Here is a 22798-nt window from a genome sequence, read left to right on the forward strand (position 1 = left end):
CAAGATGGAACAGACCAGCCAAAGGGTTGGGTAAGTGCCCTTTGTAAATCACATGGAGTAGATTGATCAGGACAGGACCCAAACACATACCAGGTGGCCTTGACGGTGGCCAGAGATTAGAAGACGGAGGCAGCAGGAGATGGAGGATGGGCAGCCTAGGAATGGGTGAGGAGAAGACTATTTAGAGAGCAAGACAAAGGTGGGTAAAGACCTGGGACAGAAAGTAAGTGACAAATCAGACCCAGCCCCTGCTCTGACACAGCCTGATTTCCTAAAGGAGACAAATAGCAAGTGTCACTCAAAGCTGGGTGTGACTAATCCAAACAAGACAAAAGCCACACACAGTACTGGAATTTTTAGAAGTTTGTATCTTGATCCCTTTTCTATGATGTGAACCCCTTCTACAGTGGGGATTCAAACCATCCGGTGTCCCTCTCTGTGGGGTTGTCTTCTCTGGCTCTTGTATTCAACCATCCTCCTTCAGGAAAGGGAAAGCCTCACCTGTGGGCCAGCCCCCAAGGCTGCTGCCCTTCGGGTGTCCTCAAAGGACCCTGTGGAAGGGAGGGATGCACCGGGTTGACTCACCACACGCCAGCCTGACAGAACAATGCTCCTCTTGGTGTTGGCAGGAGGACCACAGAAAGGGACATCTTTTCCTTTCTTGCCAAGTGAATGTTTCTATTTGACCTGGCGAGTATGCTGAAATAATGATCTGGAGGGTACAAAAACCACAATGGGCTTTCCGGGCATTTTCGGTGTGTTTGTAAAACACACCCATGGGATCTTGGTTGGGGAGCTCTCTCTCTCCCTCCCTCCTTCCCCCTCTGTATGTGTGTGTCATATGAATAGAACAGCAACCATTATCCCTCACACAGGCAGCCTTTGGCCAGCTTAACCATTATGTTATCAGCTGGGTCAGGTAGAATTTATAGGCCATGGCACAGGGCTTTATCACAAGCTTTTTGCTTCCTACGGACAACTTTCAACTCAGGATCTTGTAATGAATTCCTTCAAGAGAACCTTAGAGTGCTAACTTGTGCACACAATCTGACTTAGGCTTCCATAAAAAGAATATGCTTCTAAGGTGATGACATCATCTGAGGCAGGTGAATGAGGTGAACTGCTGTGGCCAGGCTGAGCGCTCAGGAACCTCAGAATCCTGGCAGCCTCTTTGTCTTGCACATCTCCGCTATGCTAAACTCCTTTGACTTCTGGCTGCCTCTTCAAGTGCAGAGTGACCTCTGATCCACCACAGATTCCAGAAATTGGTCATCTGCTCAGGACTGGGGAGAACAGATGCTCTGGGCTCCGAGTAGCAGCTGTCTGGGCTTCAATTTTTCCAGCTTCAAAAACGAATGGATGGGGTGCCCTAGATCCCATCCCCCAAATATAACATGCTTTTAAAGGAGCTGTTGGTTGTTCCCCACAATCTGATGTTTAAGGCTTTATTGCTGAGTATAGCATTTAGTTATATTATTAAAGACATGGAAATCCAACTGGTACTAACTAACATTCACAGGGCTAGAAGGTACTCTGTACACAACCAGAGGAGAAAAAGAACAGTTAGTCTTACCCAGCTTTAAACCCTGCATAATATAGTGGCTTGCCCACAAGATATCCTGGTGCAATAGTGGCACATATGTTTTGGGGTCAACCATGTCTGTCTGATTGTCTGTCTAAAACTAGCTTTTTAGAGGCCCATAAAATGAAACCCATATCCGATACTGATTCTGCTAAACTGGCCAAGAACCTGAGGCTAGAGAGATCATGGGCCCTAGGGGGAAACTTACTACTATCACCCTGTTAAAGAAACATATTAATAAAATGACTCCTGGTTACCTGTTGCTAGACCCATAGATCAATGTTTTTACTCAACCCTCACCAGAGAAGCTCCCTCTTGCAGTAAATGGTAATTAGCAGAAGGCCCACAACTGGGCAATGTGCAGAGCATGAGAGACTGGAGCATCCAGCCCTAAATGGGGTGCCTTCATCAACACCTACCCCACCCCTCCCCCAGCTCCCAATGCTCAGGGATTTTTGCAGAAGAGGAGCTGGAAAGATAGCAAGAGCCAGAGGAGGGACTCTAAGGAAACAGCATCTTCCAGACACAACAGAGCTGATGCACATATGAGCTCACAGAGACTGTGACGGCGTGCGGCATGTGTAAGACCTGCCTGCACCAGTTCAATCCGGACAAATACCCCAGCACCAAGAAGGGGGAGTGGACACAAAGCCACACCCTAACCAAGGATCCTTTGGCAACCTATGCTTGCCGGGAGAGGGAAAACCAGTTTTTCCAGTGAAATGCCATAGACAGCTCAGCCTTACTTCAGAGCAGGCCCCATTCTCAGGAGTAGCTGCCAACAACAACAACAACAACAACAACAACAACAACAAACGAGATTACATGTTTTGCTGTGGGTGCTTTTTTTTGTTTTGTTTTATTGTTTTTGGCTTGTTCTTGTTTTGCATTTTGAGAGAGAGAGAGAGAAAGAGAGAGAGAGAGAGAGAGAGAGGAGGTAGGGAGGATCAGGGAGGAGTTGGGGGGGGGGAGGAAACAGTATGACCAAAATATAAGTAAAAAAACAACTTTTTAAATAATAAAAAGTTAACCTGGATTTTTTTTTTTTTTTTTTTAAAGAACAGCATGGCACTAGGTGACTCTGAAGGGTCCTTCCCGGTACAGATCTTTATGATCTTGTGACTCCCTCACCCTGAGGGAATAGTGGGTGTTCTGCCTTCTTGGCTGGCAGATATGTTCCAAGACAAGGTTTTCCTTCTCAGCCAGACATGCCCTAATCTCCAGATGCAGCTTTCTAGAAAAATGAGTTAAGTGGCTTGGATATCCGACTCAAACTTCATCGGCTTAGAAGGGGGACCAGGACACTGCACATCCAAACTTCACACAACCCTGAGAGAGCTGGGGTCTCTGGGCCACAAGCCGAACTCATTGACAACTTCATGCACAGGTTGTTAAGAGTATTAATGAAAGAAAACTGTATATACAGTGTTTCCATATTGACCAGGGACCACATGTCTTTCTTCCCAGCATCCCCAGCGGCACAGCGTGAAGCGCTACAAGAGAGACTTGGAACGGCTCACGGCGCAGGCTGTCATTGCAACGGCAATGCAGAAAAGAACCATTTCTTAAAAGTGTTTTTATGACTGCGTCTTCCATGCTGACCTTCTGTGTGAGCCCTCAGCACATGAGACCTAAGGAGGGGTCCCAGGGAGACCCTGGTTTCGGGTGGGGACTGCCTGTCAGCGGCTCCCCTTAGTATTTGCGCTTGGGGCTCATGCGCAGGGCGGTACCCGGTTCACGGAGAGAGGGGAAACTTGCAGAGGTGACAGCGAGATTTTTTTCCCTGTCTTTTTTTTCCCCCCTTGCTTTCCTCTCTACGGAACATTTTATGTGCTGAAATCTTTTCAAAGGCACCTACTTGATCACGATCCCTCAGAAATTCTAGAATGAATTATTAAACAGATGTCCTGTGAGCCCCTTTCAACGACCATACATCTAGAATCATAAATGAAATGGTACGCTGTTTGAGAGACATAGTGGAGCAGAGACCCCGGGCCCCAAATCTGTGCGCAGACTAGCTGTGTGGTCTTGGGGACAGCCCTTACTTATTAGAGCCCTGTTTCCTTCTTTAGATGATGTGCTAAGAGTGCTAATGGCCAGACTGTCTTCAGGATGCACGTCTAAAAAAATGTCACCTCTTCACTACACGGCAGAGCAACAGCCGCTCCTTTGCCTGGCCACCAGGCTGGGGTAGCCAAGTTCTCCATGTTCTCTGCAGCTTGTCCAGGTACTCAGCCTTGACTTCCTACCCTTAGCCCTTCCTCTCCAATCCATATAGGCCAACCTAGCCTAACACGTTTCCAGCTCACATACCAACATCCCAGATGACAACGTTCATAGGTCAAACCCTTCCAAGCAACTAGCTGGAAATGAAGTATTTTCAGGAACTAGGGCCATTCCCATAGTCCTTGCCCTTCCGGCTACTTAAGAGTCCTCTGTCAGCACCTCAAGTTCTCAGGTGACTGCCCCGAGCACTAGGTTATGACGTGTTATTCCAGGGTAGATCGCCAATCTGACTTAAGGGTATCCTGGCTCATTTAAACATTTCCAGATGGGAGGAACTCTCAAGTAGGAAGACTAAAGTTATTAGAAGTTCTACACATGTGGTTCTCAGGGCAGCTTGCACTTTAGATGAGGCCTTCTGGGGCCAGGCCGCCCACGGGGATGGGTAGGGACCATGTTTCTTAGTGACACCGATGGGGAGAGTCCCAGGTGGCCGTGGAAGAGGCTAGTGATGTCCCCAGGCCTGGGAATCTGCGAGAGTAGCTTTTCTGGGGTGGCGGCGCTCTCCTAAATTCTTTACAGTCAGTTTGCTCACTTCCTCTAACACCTATCTGGTGATTTCCTGGGTTCAGTATGGAGAGAGCATCAGTTGAGAGCTTCATCCCTTGACAGGGGTGTTTTAGGACTAGAACCCAGTGCTCGGGACTCTCAAGGCATGCTGCCAGGAGTCTTACTACTAAGGAGGTCAAGTTCAAAGGTAGGTAAGGGATGGCTGGAATCCTAAGAGTACTGTCATTGGGTCCCTAGGTACCTGTATCCTGGCAGTTCTTGGGTTCAGTCTCAACATTTGTAAGGTCATAGCCTAGATCTTCCCAGGGACCGCAGACAGATGGTTGATGGCTCTCATTCTGCCTTGTGTGTTGTTCTACTGATTCGTAAAACTGTTGTGTGCTTGTGTGCATTCCTGTGTGCATGCGTGCGTGAGTGCATCTGTGTGTCTCTGTGGGTCCATGTGTCCTTTCCTCAAGCTTTTGAAGAACAGGCAAAAACAAACAAACAAACAAACAAAAAACCAAACCCTACATCTGGCCTTCATCAGGTACATTAGACTGCTCCCTTTATCCTTTAGCCCCATGACAACATGCCTGGGACTCTAGCCACAGGTGAGTTTTCTTATCTGGATTAAGAAAACAGATCATTTCAACCCCTGACTCTCAGACAATCACCTGCTCCACTTGCCCTTGTTGAGCACGGCTTGTGCCCTCCTGTTCAGACTTCCCTTCCTTGTGCTGGGTATGACTGTGTGTGTTCACATGTGTGGGTACATGTGTGTCGGGTGTACTCACACAGTTGTGTGCTTGTGTAGGGAAACCTGAGGTCAACTTCAGATGTTCCTCAGGTGCTATCCACCGAACATGCCCAGTAGGTTAAATGGGCTGGCAAGTAAGCCAGGAAGATTGCCCTGTCTGGGCTCACCAGATCACCCCACCATACAGGACTGTTTTCTACTGTGGCTCTCTGTGGATAAGCTCAAGTTCTCATGCTTGCAAGGTGACTGGCTGGCTGACTGAGATATCTCTTTAGAACCTTAATTTCCTTCCTTTCCTTCCTTCCCTTTCCTTCTTCTTTTCTTCCTTCCTTCCTTCCTTCTTTTCTTCCCTCCCTCCTTCCCTCTTTCTTTCTTCCTAAGACAGGGTTTCTCTGGGTAGCCCTGTTTTTCCTGGAACTCACTCTGTAGACCAGGCTGGCCTCAAACTCAGAGATGCACCTGTCTCTGCCTCCTGAGTGCTGGGATTAAAGGCATGTGCCACCACCACCCAGCTTAAATTTCTTTCTTGAGCTTCCAACCAAATGAGACTGTATTGAACATGACAGACAGGTTGACTGCGTACATTTCTTTCAATTATGTTCTCTTTTCCCTATCCACTAGCAGAAAAGTTCTAAAATCCACAGAAGCACAGAGAGCAAGAATATTTGTAACAATTTTCAGAGGACGGAATGAATGGAGGAGAAGCTGGAAGAGTGAGGGCAGGTGCTGCCTGGCTTCCTGTAGAGGGAGTATTGACTGACACCCTGGCAGAACCTGGACACCTGAGACGTGAAGGCACCTGGCACCAGAAAAGGCAGGGATCACAGGCTGGGTTTGTGGGAGCCGGGGCTCACGAGCTGGGTTTGTTGGGGGGGACAGGGTTCATGTGCTGAGTTTGTAGGGGTGGGGTTCATGGGCTGGGTGTGTGGGGCGTGTAGTAGAGTAGATGCAAGTTTTAAGATGACTGAATATGGAACCCTAAACTCCCCTCCACACGCCACCCAGGCAATTCAGTCTTTACTTCAGGGGGACTTGAAGGATACGAAAGAGGAGAATCAAAGCCACATCGGCCCTGACAGTATAATCAACTCATATCCAGCCTTGGCTTCTAAAACCCATCCAGTAATGAGTCCTCCATCTCTGTGAATAGAAGTAGCTTCTAGGACTGGGGCAGAGAAGGCATGAGATAGGATGGGTCAGCCTCCTGTGCAGAGAAGGAAGGAAGGAAGACAATGACAAATGAGGACATTTCAGAAACACACGGCAGCCAGCTTGAAGAGGCTCCCACTATTGGGGACAACTTGTGCTTCAAAACAATGATTTATAATCCCCCAAATTAAAAAAAAGCAGAGCCAACATAGATGAATAGATAAATGAGAGGGGCAGGTGTTGCCTTCGGTAGAAAATCAGTTAATAAAATCAAAGCAGGAAAATCATTTGCTAGCCAGCATGACGTTTTAGGTACAAATCATTCGTTTGTTCGTTCATTCATTCATTCATTCATTCATTGGGTAAAAGTACTACAGAAACAGTGTATCTACACAGATTCAAATAGCTCCTTACTTACTTAATTACAAAGGGGAAAATGTTACTCCACAGTGCCGAGTCCTGGGAGTCACTGCCTTGGCCAGGTGCTCAGCGTCACTTCCTACAATCCCTGTGCTTCCTGGCTGATATACCAGGAAGGTGAAGGTACCTCTTCCGTGGCATTCATTTAAAGTGTGTGAGCGTTTGATCATGGAGAATCACAGGTCAAGCCCAAAGCGATGAGCGTTCTAGGAAGTAACTAGGCTGTGCACTGCAAAATGGCGAGGTCGCGGAAGAGGGAAGAGATATGCTTTGTGTAGTTTTCGATAACGAAAAGCCAAATATGATATTGGGTTCTAAACCAAAAGCAAAGCAAAACCAAGCAAACGAAAGATAAAAAAACCCAACTCCTTTAAAAAAAAATGCCATAAAAACTTCATCTATAAGGGGCATGAATGGGTTAACTGGCAAAATTCAAATACAATCTATAGATTAATATCTAGTCTGTCGATGTTCACCTCCTGAATTGGACCATTGGCTGTGTTTAGGTAAAGGGATATTTAAGAACACAGAGGGGAGGTGGCTCTGACCCACCACACATCTTCCAGCAATCCTCCTTACCACAGCGATGGAGCCAGTTGACTATGTTTTAAGCTGTGAGTTAAAATAAATCTTTGCTTTAAAAAAGTTGATTTATGAGGTATTTTTGTTATAGTGATAGAAAACTAACACATACACCTTTTAGAGTTATTTAACTTTTACAAAACCATGTAGCATGTTGGAAATAGGACTACATGGCTGCAACTCTTTGGGTCATATACTGTAGAGTAGTGGTTCTCAGTCTTCGTAATGCTGCGGCCCTTTAATCCAGTTCCTCATGTTGTGGTGACCCCAACGATAAAACTATTTTCTTTGCTACCTCATAACTGTATTCTTGCTACTGTTATGAATTGTAATGTAAATATCTGTGCTTTCAGATGGCCTTAGGTGACATCTGTGAATAGGTTTGGATTCCCCAAAGGGGTCGAGACCCACAGGTTGGGAACCACAGCCTTAGAGGCTGAAGTGTGGCCATCAAGGTCTTCCTTCCTTCTTTAGAATCTACCCACTACTCTGAGGTGGGAAGAACTGCCAGTCGGAGCCACAGAACTTGGATGTAGCTCTCAAAGTCACTTAATTTGAATGCGCACTTTAGCAGTGAGGCACAGGAGCTGCTAGGCCACCTGATCAGTCAGTGCCACATGGGTGGCAGAAAGCTGGCTTATGCTCTACTGATTGCTCAATATAGAGCTTATGACAACAGCTCTGGGGTTCCCGGAGCAATGGGGACCTGGTGAGCATCTAGCACTGAATCCTCAGAGCCCTGCTGCAGGGCCGTTCTTATCTCAGTGGATGAGGTGGCTGCCATTTTCCTTTTACCAGACCCCACCAGGCTGGTGGACCTCTGGGAATCGCAGCAGAATGGCACATCAGATCCTCCATCGGTGACAGAAACATATGTCTGGGTTTGTGGGAACCAGGCAGCACCACTCGCACTACACAGAGCTGTCTTCTAAGCTTTTTAGAGCCAAAAGGGAAAACCTTTGTCTTTGAAGAACACACAACCATATAAAATGCTTTTATCATCTGACAAGTCCTTCCTTCAGAAGTCCTCAGCTATGGACAGTGTGTGTGTGCGTGTGTGTGTGTGTGTGTGTGTGTGTGTGTGTGTGGTTGTGTGTGTGTGGTTGTGCACACATGTACGCATGACAAACTGGACCCAGAAGCATGATGGAGCCTATTATGAAAAATGAGGTGGGGCGGGGATAGAGGAGACAGGAAATGAGTATCTGTAGTAAGACCCTCTGCTCACCAAGTGAGACCACAGAGTCTCAGAGGGCAAGGCCGGGCAGTTTCAGTTCCAGCCACTTGATTTCTGCAGTGAGCTCAGGCCTCTTTAATGGCAACTCCTGATGGCTTCCTTTGGAGACAGAAGTTTGTTTGCTGGTTTACTCGCGGATTGGCTTTTGTTTGCCACTCGGTGTGTGAAGGCAGGACTTTCTGCTGACAGGCGATGAGTTTGGGAACAGCTTCTTCCACTGCCGGTGGTCATCCAGTGGACATGGAAGACGGTTCATTTGCATATACGAAGCATGAGCAGAAGGAAGGGACTCCCCAGAACAGCTACACGGTTTCCCTCCATGTATAGACCAACTGCCACCAACTCTCCACCCAGCTGCTGCTCGCACGGCTGAGATGAGCTTCAACTGCGCCGACAATAAGGAACCTCTGGGAAGCCCTGGTCTCTAGTAGCTCTGCCAGGGCTTTAAGGCTTAGGAGTCATTTGGAACACAATCAATAACAGAACACTGGGGGGCTGGGTCCTCCCTGCGTCCCCTAACCCTTCACAAATCTCCATCCCAGGTCATCAAATACAGCAGGATTCTTTGTCCTTCATTTAAGGAAATTGATGATGATGATGATGAAGAAGAGGAAGAAAGAAAGACCCCACAAACACAAAACAAACAAAAACAACCAAGCAATCAAAATCTTAGCCACTGATGGAGGGAGACAGGGTTAGGTTATAGCAACCACTTAGTAAATTATCAGCAAGTTATTAAGAGCTGTTGCTACGGGGCACATATTTATAATCCAGCAAGTTGAAGCAGCAATATGAACACTTCAAGACCAACCTGGGCTACATATACCCAAATCCTGTCTCAACACTGCACACACCCCACCCCACCCCACCCCCACCAAACAAACTCACATTTGCTGTTTTGCTTTTTGGTTCTGATGTTACAAGTACGAGGGCTGGGGATATAGTAATAGGGTGTAGCATGTTTAATATGTGAGAAGTCCTGGGTTCTAACGCCAGCATCTATGAGGGTCCCCTGGGAAGTCTGTAAAAACAGAGCTGGGTTCAACCTTGAGCGTCTAGTTCACTCAGAGAAAAGAGAAACCCAGGAGTTAGAAATCTGTAAATTTCCAGGGGAATTCTGATGCTGATGAAGGAGAACCCCACTTTGAGAACCCGAGGCAGAGTTGAGGAAAGTGTGTGTTCAGCTAGGGGCTGGAGCACGTTAGGGTAATGTGTACATCCCAGTGACGAGGAAGGGGCAACCCTGTTTGCTCTATACATGCATGAAGTGTGCTCTGACTCTCTGGGTCAGCCAGAAGAGGCCCCATCCACAGGCTTCATCCTGCTGGCAGCCCATGGCAAAGCACAGGAACATCCTAGCCATCCGAAGATGCTTGATCCGGCCCCATGCTTCCCCAAGCCCCCCAGCTCAGGTGACCACACCATCACACACACTGCTGAACTCTCCTGGACTTGACACCACCAGCCCCCAACTGACTGGGCAGGCCTTAGAGGCCTGGGATTGTGCAGCGGCTCACAATGGAAGGAAGAGGGTGTAGGAGGGAGGTCCCTGCGCTGACCCTGGTATTGTTCTTGGGCCAGAAGAAGGCTTCCTCCACCCAGCTACTGCAACACCAGAAAAAAGCGACATCAAGCCAGTGAGAGTCTGCGCGTCCTGGGGGGGCCGCCCGCTGGTGCTGGCCTGGGAGCCGGGGCCCATTCACAAACGCCTGCCTGCTGGAGAGCACGTAGCCCTGTCCGCCCCCACTGCCGCTCCTGGAGACAGAAGCCTGGGTAAATGAAAACAACCAGCTTCTCCGCCTTCAAACCTAAGGCTGCCAGGAAGGAGACCAGAAGCAGGCCCCTGGCTCATAAGGGAATAATGGATACTTCACACTCTCCAAACGCCTTCCCCTTCCCCAGCTTCAGGGCTCCTTCCGTTGGCGGGTCTCAGACGTGAGAGCAGACTGGCATGCAACCTAGCTTACCCAAACTGGCCCAAGCCACCAGTAGCATCCACCAGAAAGTGGTTCGTGCATGCATGCGTGCGTGCGTGTGTGCGTGTGTGCGTGTCTAGCTCTTGCAAACTGCCATAAGGTGAGTAGTGAGGCCACAGGGGATGGTGAGATTGACCCACCCACCATGGGTTATAGATGCTCTCCTAGCAGAGACTCGTGTACCGGTGGCTAGAAGATGCACTGCCTCTGTGCCCCATAGGTAAGGCCTAGTGGGCCAACTCATAGTCTGTTCCCAGCAATGAGTGCTTGGCACCTCTGCTGGCCACCTCTTACCAAGCCCCACCCACCCTCCAGCAGGGCAGCACAGGGGAGGGCAGGTGTTCTTGTCATAACATTAGCCCTGAAGCAGGTAGTGTTTAGCCTGGCCTCCCTTAGGCCTGTGACTCTACTTCTCACAAAAGCTCTCTAGACCATGCTGGCTTTGTGATCATCCTCTCATGCCTGATAGAACCTTCTGGAATTCATCAAAGGACTATGGGCATGGCTCAAAGCAGGGCACAGAGAAGATAGCCTTTCCAGTGGTGGCAAGATCTGTCATTCACAGTTCCTACCCTGACCTGACCTGAATGGCCAACCTGGGAGCTGTGTATGACGGTAGAAATTCCCAGTGACTTCTTCCAGGAGGTCTCAACAGAGTCCAGTCCATGGCTTCCCAAAGCCTTCTTTCATCCCACTCAAGAACATCCGAGCCCCATGTGGTCCTGACCCTTCACCAACTGATCCTGGTGCTCGAGGAACCACCTCCGGAAGGCCCCGCCCCCACTCTCCACAGCCTCCTTTCTCCACCATTACCGGCCAACTTCACCTTGATGCCATGTCCTCTTCTTCCTGACACCGCCCCCCTCCCCTACAACCAAGGCCGAGTTCAAGGCTTCCCTCCTCTGGGAAGCACAAACACACCAGGAGTCATGAAACATGAGACACACTCAAAACTGGCCTAGTATCAAGTCCTTAGGAGGCCCAGGGAGGCTCCCAGGGCAGATGTGGTCTGACTTATTCAGGATGGTTTCCAAAAGGAGAGGGGAGCTTTGGGGAGGAATGACAGTCAGCAGGGTGTTGGGAGATATGGGTGCCTGGGAGAAGCTCCCAGCCCCTTTAGTAAGCTGACGGCAGGCATTCTTGTAGAACTTAGTCTGAGGGAGCCACAGAAATCCAGGAGAACCTCTGTCCCCAGCTATTCCAAGAATGGCTCCTTGCCTGTCAAGCCGGCCCTGTGTGTTCACTCTGGTCAGAACCAGGCCTGTTAAGGAAGCACTTTGCAAAGGCAACTTACAAATGCCCGTCCGACTCTGTGCGGCTCCCACCTTGGACTCCAGCCTAATTTCCCAATGCCAGACACAGGTATATGATCCTCACTGTGCAGCTGAAGAAATGGAGGCCCTGACAGGATCATTTTAGAAGAGGTGTGTGACACTCCGTGGTGGGGGATGTCTTGGCTTTCTTCCCATTAATGTTCCAGGCAACCTTCTTCTCTAAAGGACTGGATAGAAAATACTGTAGGTTTGGCATCAACAGGGCGGTGACCTGGCTGTACAGCTCTACAAGGACCAATGCTGTCACAGCCAATGAACAAACAGAAAGCAAAGGCTATAGGGTAATAAAACTTGCAAAACAACAACAACAAAAGGACAAGAGGATTAGACTTAGTGTGTGGACTGAAGATTGCCAGGCCCTGGCCTTACTGTGGGTCATATAAGGATGGTGGGCTCCTTGGCCCCCTAGAAGCCAGCCCTACCCACTTCTGATCAGAGTGCCACCTTGGATCCTGGCTCCCTGTGTTCTGCTTCTCATGGGAGTGTGAAGGGAAGGACCTGTGAGAACCTGTTCAGGCTCTGCCAGTTGCCTCTTCCCAAGGGCCCTTCCTGGTTGTCAGCACCAGAAGTCTTCGACTCCCAAGTAGTCTGCCGTTTCTATAAAAGACTCACAAGTGTGAAAATAACAACAGGCACGACTCACTAGCATGGTTCCCCATGGGCCCTGCTACCTGGGGCCTCAGACAGGAAGCCATGAATTGGTCTCCTTTATTTTTATCCTGGTTTTTTTTTTTTTTTTGTCCTAATTGAGGAGACTCTGAGGGAAGGGTGGAATGGAAAGGCGAGGGGGCTCTCGTAGGTAGGTACTCGTCTTCAGTCAGCAGGGAGGGGGAGCTTTGGAAACCTGTCTGATGTTTGCCCCTTCCTTAAAACTGTTATAGGTGTTTTCCTCCTATTTTCTCCACCCATTTCCACACAGAAAAGACGGCCACGTCCTCTGTGCCAATCAAGGAATGGCACTCACTTCTAACTTGCACATCCTTTGCTGCCTAGAGCCAGAAAACTGGTTTGCAGAATCCCTGCCTCTTCCTCACATTAGCAAATGGGCCAGGCTGTGACAATCCTAAGGTAAGACCATAAAATGATCATGGAGCGAACCTGTCACTAGGCTGCTTTGAGAACTCAGGGACAGGACATACAGGCTCTATTCATGGCACCTATGAGGTAGAGATAAATGTCCTGGACCAAGGTACAGAGTGAGTGTGAGACCCTGGAGACAAGAGCAATTCGGGGCTCATTCACATCCAACTGTGAGCCCCCTGGCTGTGTTTACGTGCAGCTAACAACTAGTGGGTGAATGAAGAGAAGCATACAGTCAATAGAGCATGTGTGTGGCAGACACCAAGAGGAAGGATAAAGAGGGAGAGGCAGGGAGGCCAGGAATGGCATAGCTCAAAAGGCCTTACTGAGAAGGCGACACCGGACCAGAAGACAGCTGCAAAAATGAACTCAGTCAGAAGTACCTCCTCAGCTGTAAATAGGACGTCTTCATCAAACCCCTCCCTTCAAGGACCAGGGAACTATGCAGAAGGAAGACTGTAAGAGCCAAGGAAACGGTATCTTCTAGACACAACAGGGCTATTGCACATGAGAACTCACAGAGACTGTGACAGAATACATAGGACCTGCCCAGGTTCAAACTAGGCAAAACCCCCAGCAATTGGCACCTCCACGAGAGTGAAAATCCATTTTCTCCAACTGAGTCTCACTGGATCTATCTGCCACACTCCAGGGCAGGCTGTATGCCCAGGAGCGGCTGGCCAACACAAAACAGACTCCATGTCTTTTTGTGAACTTTTTTTTTCCTTTTGGAGAGAGAGAGAATATGAATATGAATATGAAGTTGAGTAAAGAGGGTTAAGAATAGGATCAAAATATATTGTATGAAAAAGATTAAAGCCAATAAATTTTTAAAAAAATTAAAGAGGCAGGTATCTTCCAGAAAGCACTTGGTGCATGTTAGCAAGTGTTAGTCATTGCGACACACCCATCAGTGGTCTCTCACTGCGGGGGGACACTAGAGAATGCTATGCACCATCTACAGGGAAGGTACCCAGGCCCTGCATTTGAACCCAGTCCATCAAAGGTATCCAGTTAGTTCTCGTGCACGGAATGAAAGAAGTCAGACTGCTTTTCCCACAGGACTGTGAAGTGACCAGAAGCAGCATTGCTTAGGGCTGGGGGTGGGGGGCAGGGCTGGGGTGTACGAAGCTTGGTGTTCATGTGACTTCTGTGCCTAGGCATTTTGGGATATTTTACTAATCCTGTGCCTGAGTTCACAGATCCCGGAAGTTTCCAGAAGACTGGGCAAGAGCGACAGCACAGCCCTAGGGAATGACAGTCACTCTTTCCCATCTGGATGGCTGAAGAGTTGGCCACAGCCACTCCAGCCGCAAATACCTATCAGAGGCAGGGCAGAGGGCTCCACTGTTATCACACGGTAACAGTGCCACCTGCTGGAGGACAGAGGCAGCTCCTGCCCCAGCACCAGTTTTTACTTTGCCAAGTATTAGATGAATCAAGGGAACCCTTGCTTATCATTTTATGGGTGGATGATTTTCATTTTGACATTGCCTTTGCCCCCAGGTTCCCAGGGGGTGAGGTGAGTGTATAACCCCCGCCCAGTCTTCATCTGATGCGTGGTGAGGGACGAATCTGCGTGCTTAACACTGATTACTATTCTCTACTGTGTCTTCTGTCTCCTCTTGTTCTCTTGTGTGGAAAATAAATGCTTCGGACACATTCTCCCGGGGTCAAAAGGCTACTTACTGTCCCTTGGGATTTTTGGGGTCCACCACAGGGAGTGTCTTGGGCACATCCATGAGGCAAGACATTCCATTTGACTTAGTTATGCAGGCCGTTCAGTAAGAGCCTGGCCCAGTTTCCCTAATCCAGCTCAGCCACAGAGATCAGAGCCAACTAATAATTATTGACAGGCGCAGGACTTAGTTTACAAATGTCCTAGCCGAGACGCAAAACGAAGAAGTAAGGTGTACTGTCACTCCCGTTGCCTAACAAATCACAGATGGCATTGCCGTCTGCCTGGTGAAGAATCCAAGGGACAGGGACAAAACATATCCCTAGCTGGGCACAGTGGCACGTGACTATAGATCCCAGCACACTGGAGGCAGGAGGTGAGCTAGTGTAAGTTTGAAGTCAGCTTGGGCTACACAGTGAGATTTGTCTCCAAAACACCAAAACAACAACAAACCAAAAACCCTCAAAAAAAAAAAAACAATAACAACAACAACAACAACAACAACACACACACACACACACACACACACACACACACACACTTGTATAGGAAAAACTTAGGCAAGGCATCAGATGCATCAACTAACACAGTCTTTTTGGAGTTTTACAGAAGGCACAAAAGGCATCAGAGAAGTGAGCATGGGGGAGGGGAGGAAAGGGGAAGTTAGGACTTCAAGGCTCCTCTCTGTGCCCTGGAAATGTGAAGGAGACCCTAGGGGCTGATTAGAGATCAGAAGGACAGCATGTCAGCTTGGTACCTCTCTATGATAGCTGCTAAAGTGGCTGAGGTGGGGTGGGATGGGGCAGAGACTCACAGCAATGAAGGGAAACGGCTCCTGAAGTCATCACACCTGGGGGTGATAATGCCCAGGCTGGGACTTCCTTTAGCGATGGGACGGAGGTGAGGCCAGGGGTGTGCAAGAGGAGCAGGCCTCATTCCTTCCCTGAATTTGAACTTGGAGGGCTCAGATCCTGGATGCTGGAGCCTCGTCAGTCCTTGTCCTTCCAAGGAGAGAGGCTGATGTTTTTCCAGCTTCTCGAACTCACATCAATGCTGCATTCCCTGCATGCTTAGGCACCCGGGGAAGGCGGTCCTCTTGCCTGTGTTACTGTCCTCCTGGGGGTAGCAGCCATGTGATCTGAGGGTTCCTGGTGATCTTAGCATAGCATGTTTGGTCCTGAGTGGTCTTTTACTTCTCTCATCTGAGATCTGAGGAGGACCGTTTTGGGACAATCTGATTACCAGGCATTGATAAGGAGGAGAGATTGTAGAGACATCTTTGACTGCTGGGGACCAGGGCTTCTCACTCAGCTAGACAAGGAGACAGCAGGGTGGCACACTGACACTCTCTAGTGGCAGAATAATGCATTGATACCCTCTAGTGGCAGAGTAGTGCATCAACACCCTCTAGTGGCAGAATGGCACACTGACACCCTCTAGTGGCAGAGTGATGCATCAACACCCTCTAGTGGCAGAATGGTACACTGACACCCTCTAGTGGCAGAGTGATGCATCAACGCCCTCTAGTGGCAGAATGGTACACTGACACCCTCTAGTGGCAGAGTGGTGCATTAACACTCTCTAGTGGCAGAGTGGTGCATCAACACCCTCTAGTAGCAGCATGCAGCCCTCCATGATGGTAACTGAACGTCCACTGCACTGAAAGTGGCAGGCAGACCATGCCATTCAGTTCATAATGCAGTGCCACAGTAGCACATCAAAGTCCCCCAGGACCCCAACATTCGCCCAGCCATGTGGGCCCCAGGCTCTGCCTTGCCCTATGGTTTCACCACCCAGAATGGACTAAACCCTGAGTTCATGTTGCCTTCTGATGTTCTACTTGACCAGAGGTCCTAGAGAGCAATGGCAGGCATGAACCACACAGAGCAGCAGGTGCTAGTGGGTGCTGTAAAGCCTGCCTTGGGCTTTCACCCAGCCCAGTGTCCGACTCTTCTTCCCCTGCCGCTGCCACAGGGAGACAGACCTTGGTGACTCTTACATCACCAGCTAAGGTGGCTCAGTAGGTGAAATGCTTGCCTCACAAATGGGAGGACCTGAATTTGACACCCCCCCCCCCCAGAAGCCACGTTAGATGCAATCCCAGCTTTGAGGAGAGAGACATGAGGATTCCCAGGACTCACTGGCCAGCCAGTCTAGCTGTCATGCCCCAAGCTTATGAGAGACCCTGTCCCAAAGGAAGCAGAAGGAGTACCTGAGGAATGTCACCTGAGGTGGTCCTCTGGCCTCCACAGAAAACACACAGACACACACACACACACACACACACACGGAAGGACAAAGCCAAACCTCACCTACATTGGCCCTTACTAAATGCTATTTGTGGGTGGGGAGGCTTTCTTATAGCTGGGATTCCTAGAGATGCAGGTGTGATCTCTGGACATGGACACCTGCTTACTCCAAGGCCACAAGTATCTCTGAGGGCCTAGGCTCACAGGCCTCAATAGCCCCAGCAATGGGAATTTCTATGGTTGGCACTAAGAGGGATTGTCCCTAGGGTCCACTGCTTGCTGAAAATACACCCAGGTAGGATTGCCAAGGGGTAGGGTTCTGGGCTTTGTCTACAGAGGCTAGACCAGGGGGGGCCACTGACAAATCTGATCTCCAACTGAGGACACACACCCTGCCACACCCACCCTGCCCCAGTGTTCCCAGGAGAACTGCCACAGTCATTAAGCCTGGGGCCACTGGGGTCCTCTGCTCTGAGCTGGAGCCCCAAGGCTTTGGAAAGTACAGCAGCTTAGGAAGGAAGGTGGCGCCTGTTGGGAGAGGACACAGACTTTCACCCTTAGGGACTGTGACCTGGGCAAGGTGCCAGCGTCTGTTCGGCACTTACAGCTCTAACAACAGGGCATTCGGCCTGTTACTCCTGTCGCTTCCTTGAAGGGACCATGCCCTTCCTGAGGAACAAATGCCATTCTCTCTAAAAGGCTGGCTCAGAGAACCTGCCCTAGAAGGTTAGTTGAGTGACGAGAGAAGATGATCGGTGGAGATGCCTGCGCACACTGAGCAGCACTGCCTGCCCCTTGCCCCACCATTGCTTTACAGTTGAGTGCAGTCATGTGACTAACTCTGTCCAGGCGATTCTTCTGGGACCAAATATTTAAGACCCAGGGCATGAACCTCTTTCTCTATTTCTGCCAGGGCTACCTAGATACCCTTGGGGTGGCAAAACTACATACAGAGTTTGACTGGATCCCTGAATCCCCAAGGAGGCAACTCGGGGACATTTAGATCCCTCAGCATAATATTTGTGTCTGTGTGAGCAGCCACTGAGATTTGGGGGGGTTAATATTAGGTTGTGGCCTATAAAATCCTAACACAGGAGATGATAGAAAGACCTTCAAGCCATAGCTCAGAAACCACACCCAAAAGAGCATCAGCAGGAAGTGAGAGAGGATGCTCTTAGCTGGGGGCAGTGTGGAGGGGTGTGGGGGTGAAGGGAATGGGCTCGACGACAGAACAGATAAAACTCCCATGATTTGTAACCCCAGATAGCCACAGTTGTGGCTCTAGAAAGGCATTCTTCAACGACATTCTCTCAAGAAGGACTGGGGTTGTATTATGAAGGTGTGCATGGCCTGAGCGTGGGTTATGAAGGACATATAGTTACAGCTCCTCCCCCACGCCCCGCAGTGTCTGACTTGCGAATGAGAAGGAACACTGGGGCAGGAACCATCCTGCAGGGGTGAGAGAGGTCTGAGGGACTGGGAGGGTGGACTTGCCCTGTGTCTCAGAGAGGGTATCACAGGGGAGGTGACCTCAGCAAGGCAAGGCCTATAAGGTAGAGCAAGCACAAACTGGATGCCAGGCAGAGGGAAAGCAAAGAGAAATGAAGGATCAAGGCAAATGGGGACAGGGCCCAACTGCACTGCAGGGAGGGTAGACTGAGCCCAGGACAGAGGCTGGGGAGGTAAGCTGGGTCAAGAGACTGGACGGTAACTTGGGCCTCTATGGGAAGAGGAGCTGTTGGGGAAGAGAGCTAGAGGGACGTTAGCGTCTGTCTTCTCTTGAGGAGGAAGGTGGGTAGGAAATGAGCTCAGGCTAACCCCCTTTATCTACTTCTTGGCTCTAGACAAGAGGGAAGGGAGCTCGTGGATTTCTAGTGGTGTTCATTTATCTCAACACATGCCATGGAGAGTCCAAGAGTGGCTTGGGGTCCCTAAGCTGGAGATGAGTTCCCGTCTTATACGGTGGTCTCCATGGTCTTTACTTGAGCACAGCGCCTTCTGGGTCAATTTGAAAGTGAAAGTGTTTGATGGTCACTGCGTACCAGTCATTGGCTCTCAGTGACTGAGGCTAGGAGTCCCAGACATCCTGCATGGCCTCATGTGACTCCAGGCTGGGAAGCCCTACACACGCCAATGCCACGGCCTGCGTAGCTGGCACTTGGGAGCCCCAACAGACAACTTGTGCAGGCACCCTCAGCTGTGCAGTGCTTCGAGGGTTGTAACAAACTCTCAGAACAGCCATTCCCTACAGAGCTGCTTCTCTGGGACCTGGAACTCTCGTCTAGAGAGCAGAGTCAGCATCAGTCTAGGGAGACCTACAGGAAATGCAGATCCCCCATGCAGTGGCTTAGCCTCGTTGGTCAGAATCAGCTGGGACCTGAGGTTTCTGACTGTGTTGTATGTAGGAATTTCCTGTAGTGTTTTAAAAATCATGGATTCCTCTGTATGGTCCTGCAGCTGAGCAGGCCTTCCCATGATGCAGCAGGCTCAGTCTGTACAGCCAGCACTTGGCATACGGGAGAGCAATGCTGACCTGTCCTTCTGGGATGAGGCTGTGAAGGGAAGACACTTCTGTTCTCTCACCAAGACATCCTGTTCCTTACACGCTTTTTGCAGTTGTTTTGGAAAAAGAATTTACTTATTTGTTTGTGCGTGTGCATGTGTGTGTATGTGTGTACGTGTGTTATGTACGCATGTATATGATGTTGCGTGTGGGGGTGCTCAGGCAACAGAACATGTGTGCTTCTCTCCTTTCACCTTTGTGTGAGTTCCAGGGGTTGAACTCTTGCGTGGCAGGCTTGTTCACCCAGCGAGCCACTTCCCTAGCTCCTTCCTTGCTTGACTCTGATGTATTGGCAACCTGTAAGCCAAGTGTGGTGGCACACACTCAGGAGGATCACCGTGAATTTGAAGCCACCTGGGCTACACGGAAAGACTCTACCAAAACAAACGAACAAACCAGGCTGGGATGGTTCTAGCCATAGGTAAGTAGGGAAGGACATCAACCATCAGCCGGAAGTTACGTCTCACGCTAAAACACGAGAGAGATGGAAGGGCAGAAGAGATAGATCCGGGGTAACTTCTAATAAAGAGAAAACACACCAGAGGGGATTAACACGCTTAAACATCACAGGAAAAGATGAGTGAGCTGAGGACAGGACAGCAGAAGTTACTCCAGATAAAGAAAGAAGGGGAAAGACCTTTAAAAAACGAGCAGACTTCAGGCAAGTCCTGGGGAACGAGAAGTGGGGCTGGCAGGCATTTGAAAGCCCAGACTGGGGACCAGGAGAATACACACACTGAACAGTTTCCAAATATGCAGGCCGGGGAGTGGCTGGTTATAAAGTGCCTGTGTGAGAGCCAGAGGGTCAGAGTTCAAACTCCAGAATCTGTGTTAAAGCTGGGCATGGCTCTGCATGGTCCCGCCTGGGGGAGGTAGAAATGGGAGGCAACCTGGGGCTTGCAGACTAGCCGGTTTAGTTGAGGCTAGTCCAGGCTGGTCTATAGGCTGGCTGGTTTGTTTGTTTGTGTTTATCAGTTTGACAAAAGCTCAGGCCATCTGGGGGAAAAGGATCCTCAATGAAGGAACTCCCTCCATCAGACTGACCTGTGAGCAAGTCTGAAGGAGCATTTTCTTCACTGATGACTGATGTGGGAAGTCATTGTGGGTGGTGGCATCCCTGCAGCAGGCTGAGCAAGCTATGAGGAGCCAGCCAGTCAGCAACACTCCTCCATGGCTTTTGCTTCAGTTCAAGATTTCAGGTTCCTGCTCCAACTTCCTTCATAATAGAATTGTTAACTGAAATAAACTTTCCTTCCCAAGTTGCATTTGGTCATGATGTTTATCACAGCAATAGAAAGCCAACTAGGACAGTCAGTCTCCAAGAATAAAGGAGATGGCAACTGAGGGAAACCCTTTTTTGTCATCTCTCTGTATACATACACATAGGGACACACACATCACACACACATCACATACACATCACACACATTGCATACACACATCACACACACACCACATACACACATCACATACACACACAGCACACACACACACACACATCACACACACATTTCAAAATATGGCAAACACAGAAACTCCAGATTTAAGAAACTCTGTAAACCCAGGGAGAGATTGGGGAAAGAGACCCTGCCAGCCCACCCTTACTCAAGTTCTGGGGCCACACTGTGAACTCCCCAGCCTCTCGCAGTGACAGGCTCAAGGCAGGGCAGAGAGGAAAGAGGACAAAAAACCAGGATGAGATGGGAAAGTGTGTGAATGAAGGTAAAACAGAGAAGAGATTCTGGAGCGAGATGAGCCCCACTCTCCAGTCCCTTCCCTGGGTAGCATGGCTTTAAGTGCCATCTCTGGAACAGTTAGGTTCCTACCGTCTCTTCTGAAGTCTCAAATTATTGGCATCAGCTCTGCTGAGCGAGCCCTCCTTGTCTCAGAGCTCGAACCCATTCTGGGAAAGGGACACACAGTCAAGGACAGAGTAGGCAATCACAGCGGGTGCTGGAGCTGGCAGGACAAACTCATTTTTCAAAAGCCACACTAGACACTCTATAGATCCTCCACCCATGTGAGTGCGCTATAGAATGCTCACCCGCTGTGGTGTCCGGCCAAGGGGAAAAACTTCCAAGCTAGAGTAGTGGCCAGCCCAAGTCCCTTCACTCAAGAGACAGGTCCTTGAATGTTCTTATTGTATTACCAAGGTGGGTTGTCCCAATCATTGTCAGTGACACAGCTGGTCCCTGGTGAGTCCCCATTCTACCCACCTGTTCCTACGGCCCATGCCGTAGTATATCGTTGGCTGGAGCAAGGGACCAGCAGGCTTGCCCAGGCAGAGAAGGCTGAGGACCTACCTGCCAGGTCGGGAGGACCTTCTCAATGTCATTCAGGCTGATACCATCTCCATCTTCCAGCTTTCCCTTTCCACACCTAGACCACAAAAGACAGAACAGTTCTGAGAGGATGGTTCAGCAAGGAAAGGGCTCCAGGGTGGATTCCTGTAGCCCTCCTGCAACACACATCTGAAGGGGGGGTGAGAGATGAACCCACTGATACCCCCTTCTAGGCCCAGCTGTTAAGCTCCCAGCGAATGACTACCCCAACCCCCACAATTCCTAAAAATGCCGGCTCATTTGGCCCCATTGTACCGAAGGGAAAAAAAATCAGTGAACAGAGAGACCAAACAACCATCTCAAAGTCACACAGGTAGGCAGGAGATGGCAGAAACCCAGCGCAGCCTCCTTCTCCTTCTTTGTCTTCAGGCTGGCAACGCCAGCCACTCAGCTATATTGTGTGTGCTGTATTCAGGGTCTCTGTGGATGGGTGTGCATGCTGACTGGGGATGCTGGCCCAGTTCACTGCCCAAAGCTCTCACTCTTTTGCCCACTTAAGGGTACAGCTGCTGGCACCAGACTGCCAGAGTTTGAACTCCAGATGCATCCCTTCCCGGGGGATTCTGTAAACCACTCTCTCTGTAAACCTCCATTGCTTCATTTGGGGGACAGGAATAATAAAAGTACCTGAAATCATAACCTGGTTCGTGGATTAAAATGATAAGAACATAAAGCACAAGGTAAGTATATCCCTTCTGCAGCAGCCAGTCCTACTGTTATCACACTGTTACAGGGCTGAGGGGCAGGTAGGGGACCAATCAGAGCCTAGATCAGAGGCTGCCCCAGTCTCAGGCACGTTTCTCATCTCTGACTCTCCCCAAGGACAACACCTCTAGCTTCAACTCAAATTCCAGAGTCATTTTCTCATTTGTTTAAATATTTGTCTACCATCGCTTCTGGTTTCCTGTCAAGGAAAACAAGCCAGATGTGGCTCCAGACAGGCACCTTAGAGCCCTAGAGGTCTTGGTAAGTAAGAGTAAATTGGAAACTCATCCCCTAGGGCTATGAGCTTGAGTTCCACTAGAGGGCAGCATGAGACAAGAATTCCAAAAGTCTGGTGGTTGTGTCAGTGTG

General features: G+C 49.5%; 1 protein-coding gene across 6 annotated transcripts in view; it reads right to left on the reverse strand.

Annotated features, from left to right (window-relative positions):
- Ctif (CBP80/20-dependent translation initiation factor) overlaps positions 1-22798 on the reverse strand; it is a 266492-nt gene that overhangs the window by 152738 nt on the left and 90956 nt on the right. For all 6 annotated transcript variants that reach the window (NM_201354.2, XM_006525973.4, XM_006525967.4 and 3 more), the window contains one exon: positions 21686-21761. In NM_201354.2, coding sequence (NP_958742.2) covers positions 21686-21761 — 76 coding nt within the window. The remainder of the gene's footprint in view (positions 1-21685; positions 21762-22798) is intronic.

The sequence above is a fragment of the Mus musculus genome, chromosome 18, assembly GCF_000001635.26.
Source record: "Mus musculus strain C57BL/6J chromosome 18, GRCm38.p6 C57BL/6J".
Taxonomy (NCBI): domain Eukaryota; kingdom Metazoa; phylum Chordata; class Mammalia; order Rodentia; family Muridae; genus Mus; species Mus musculus.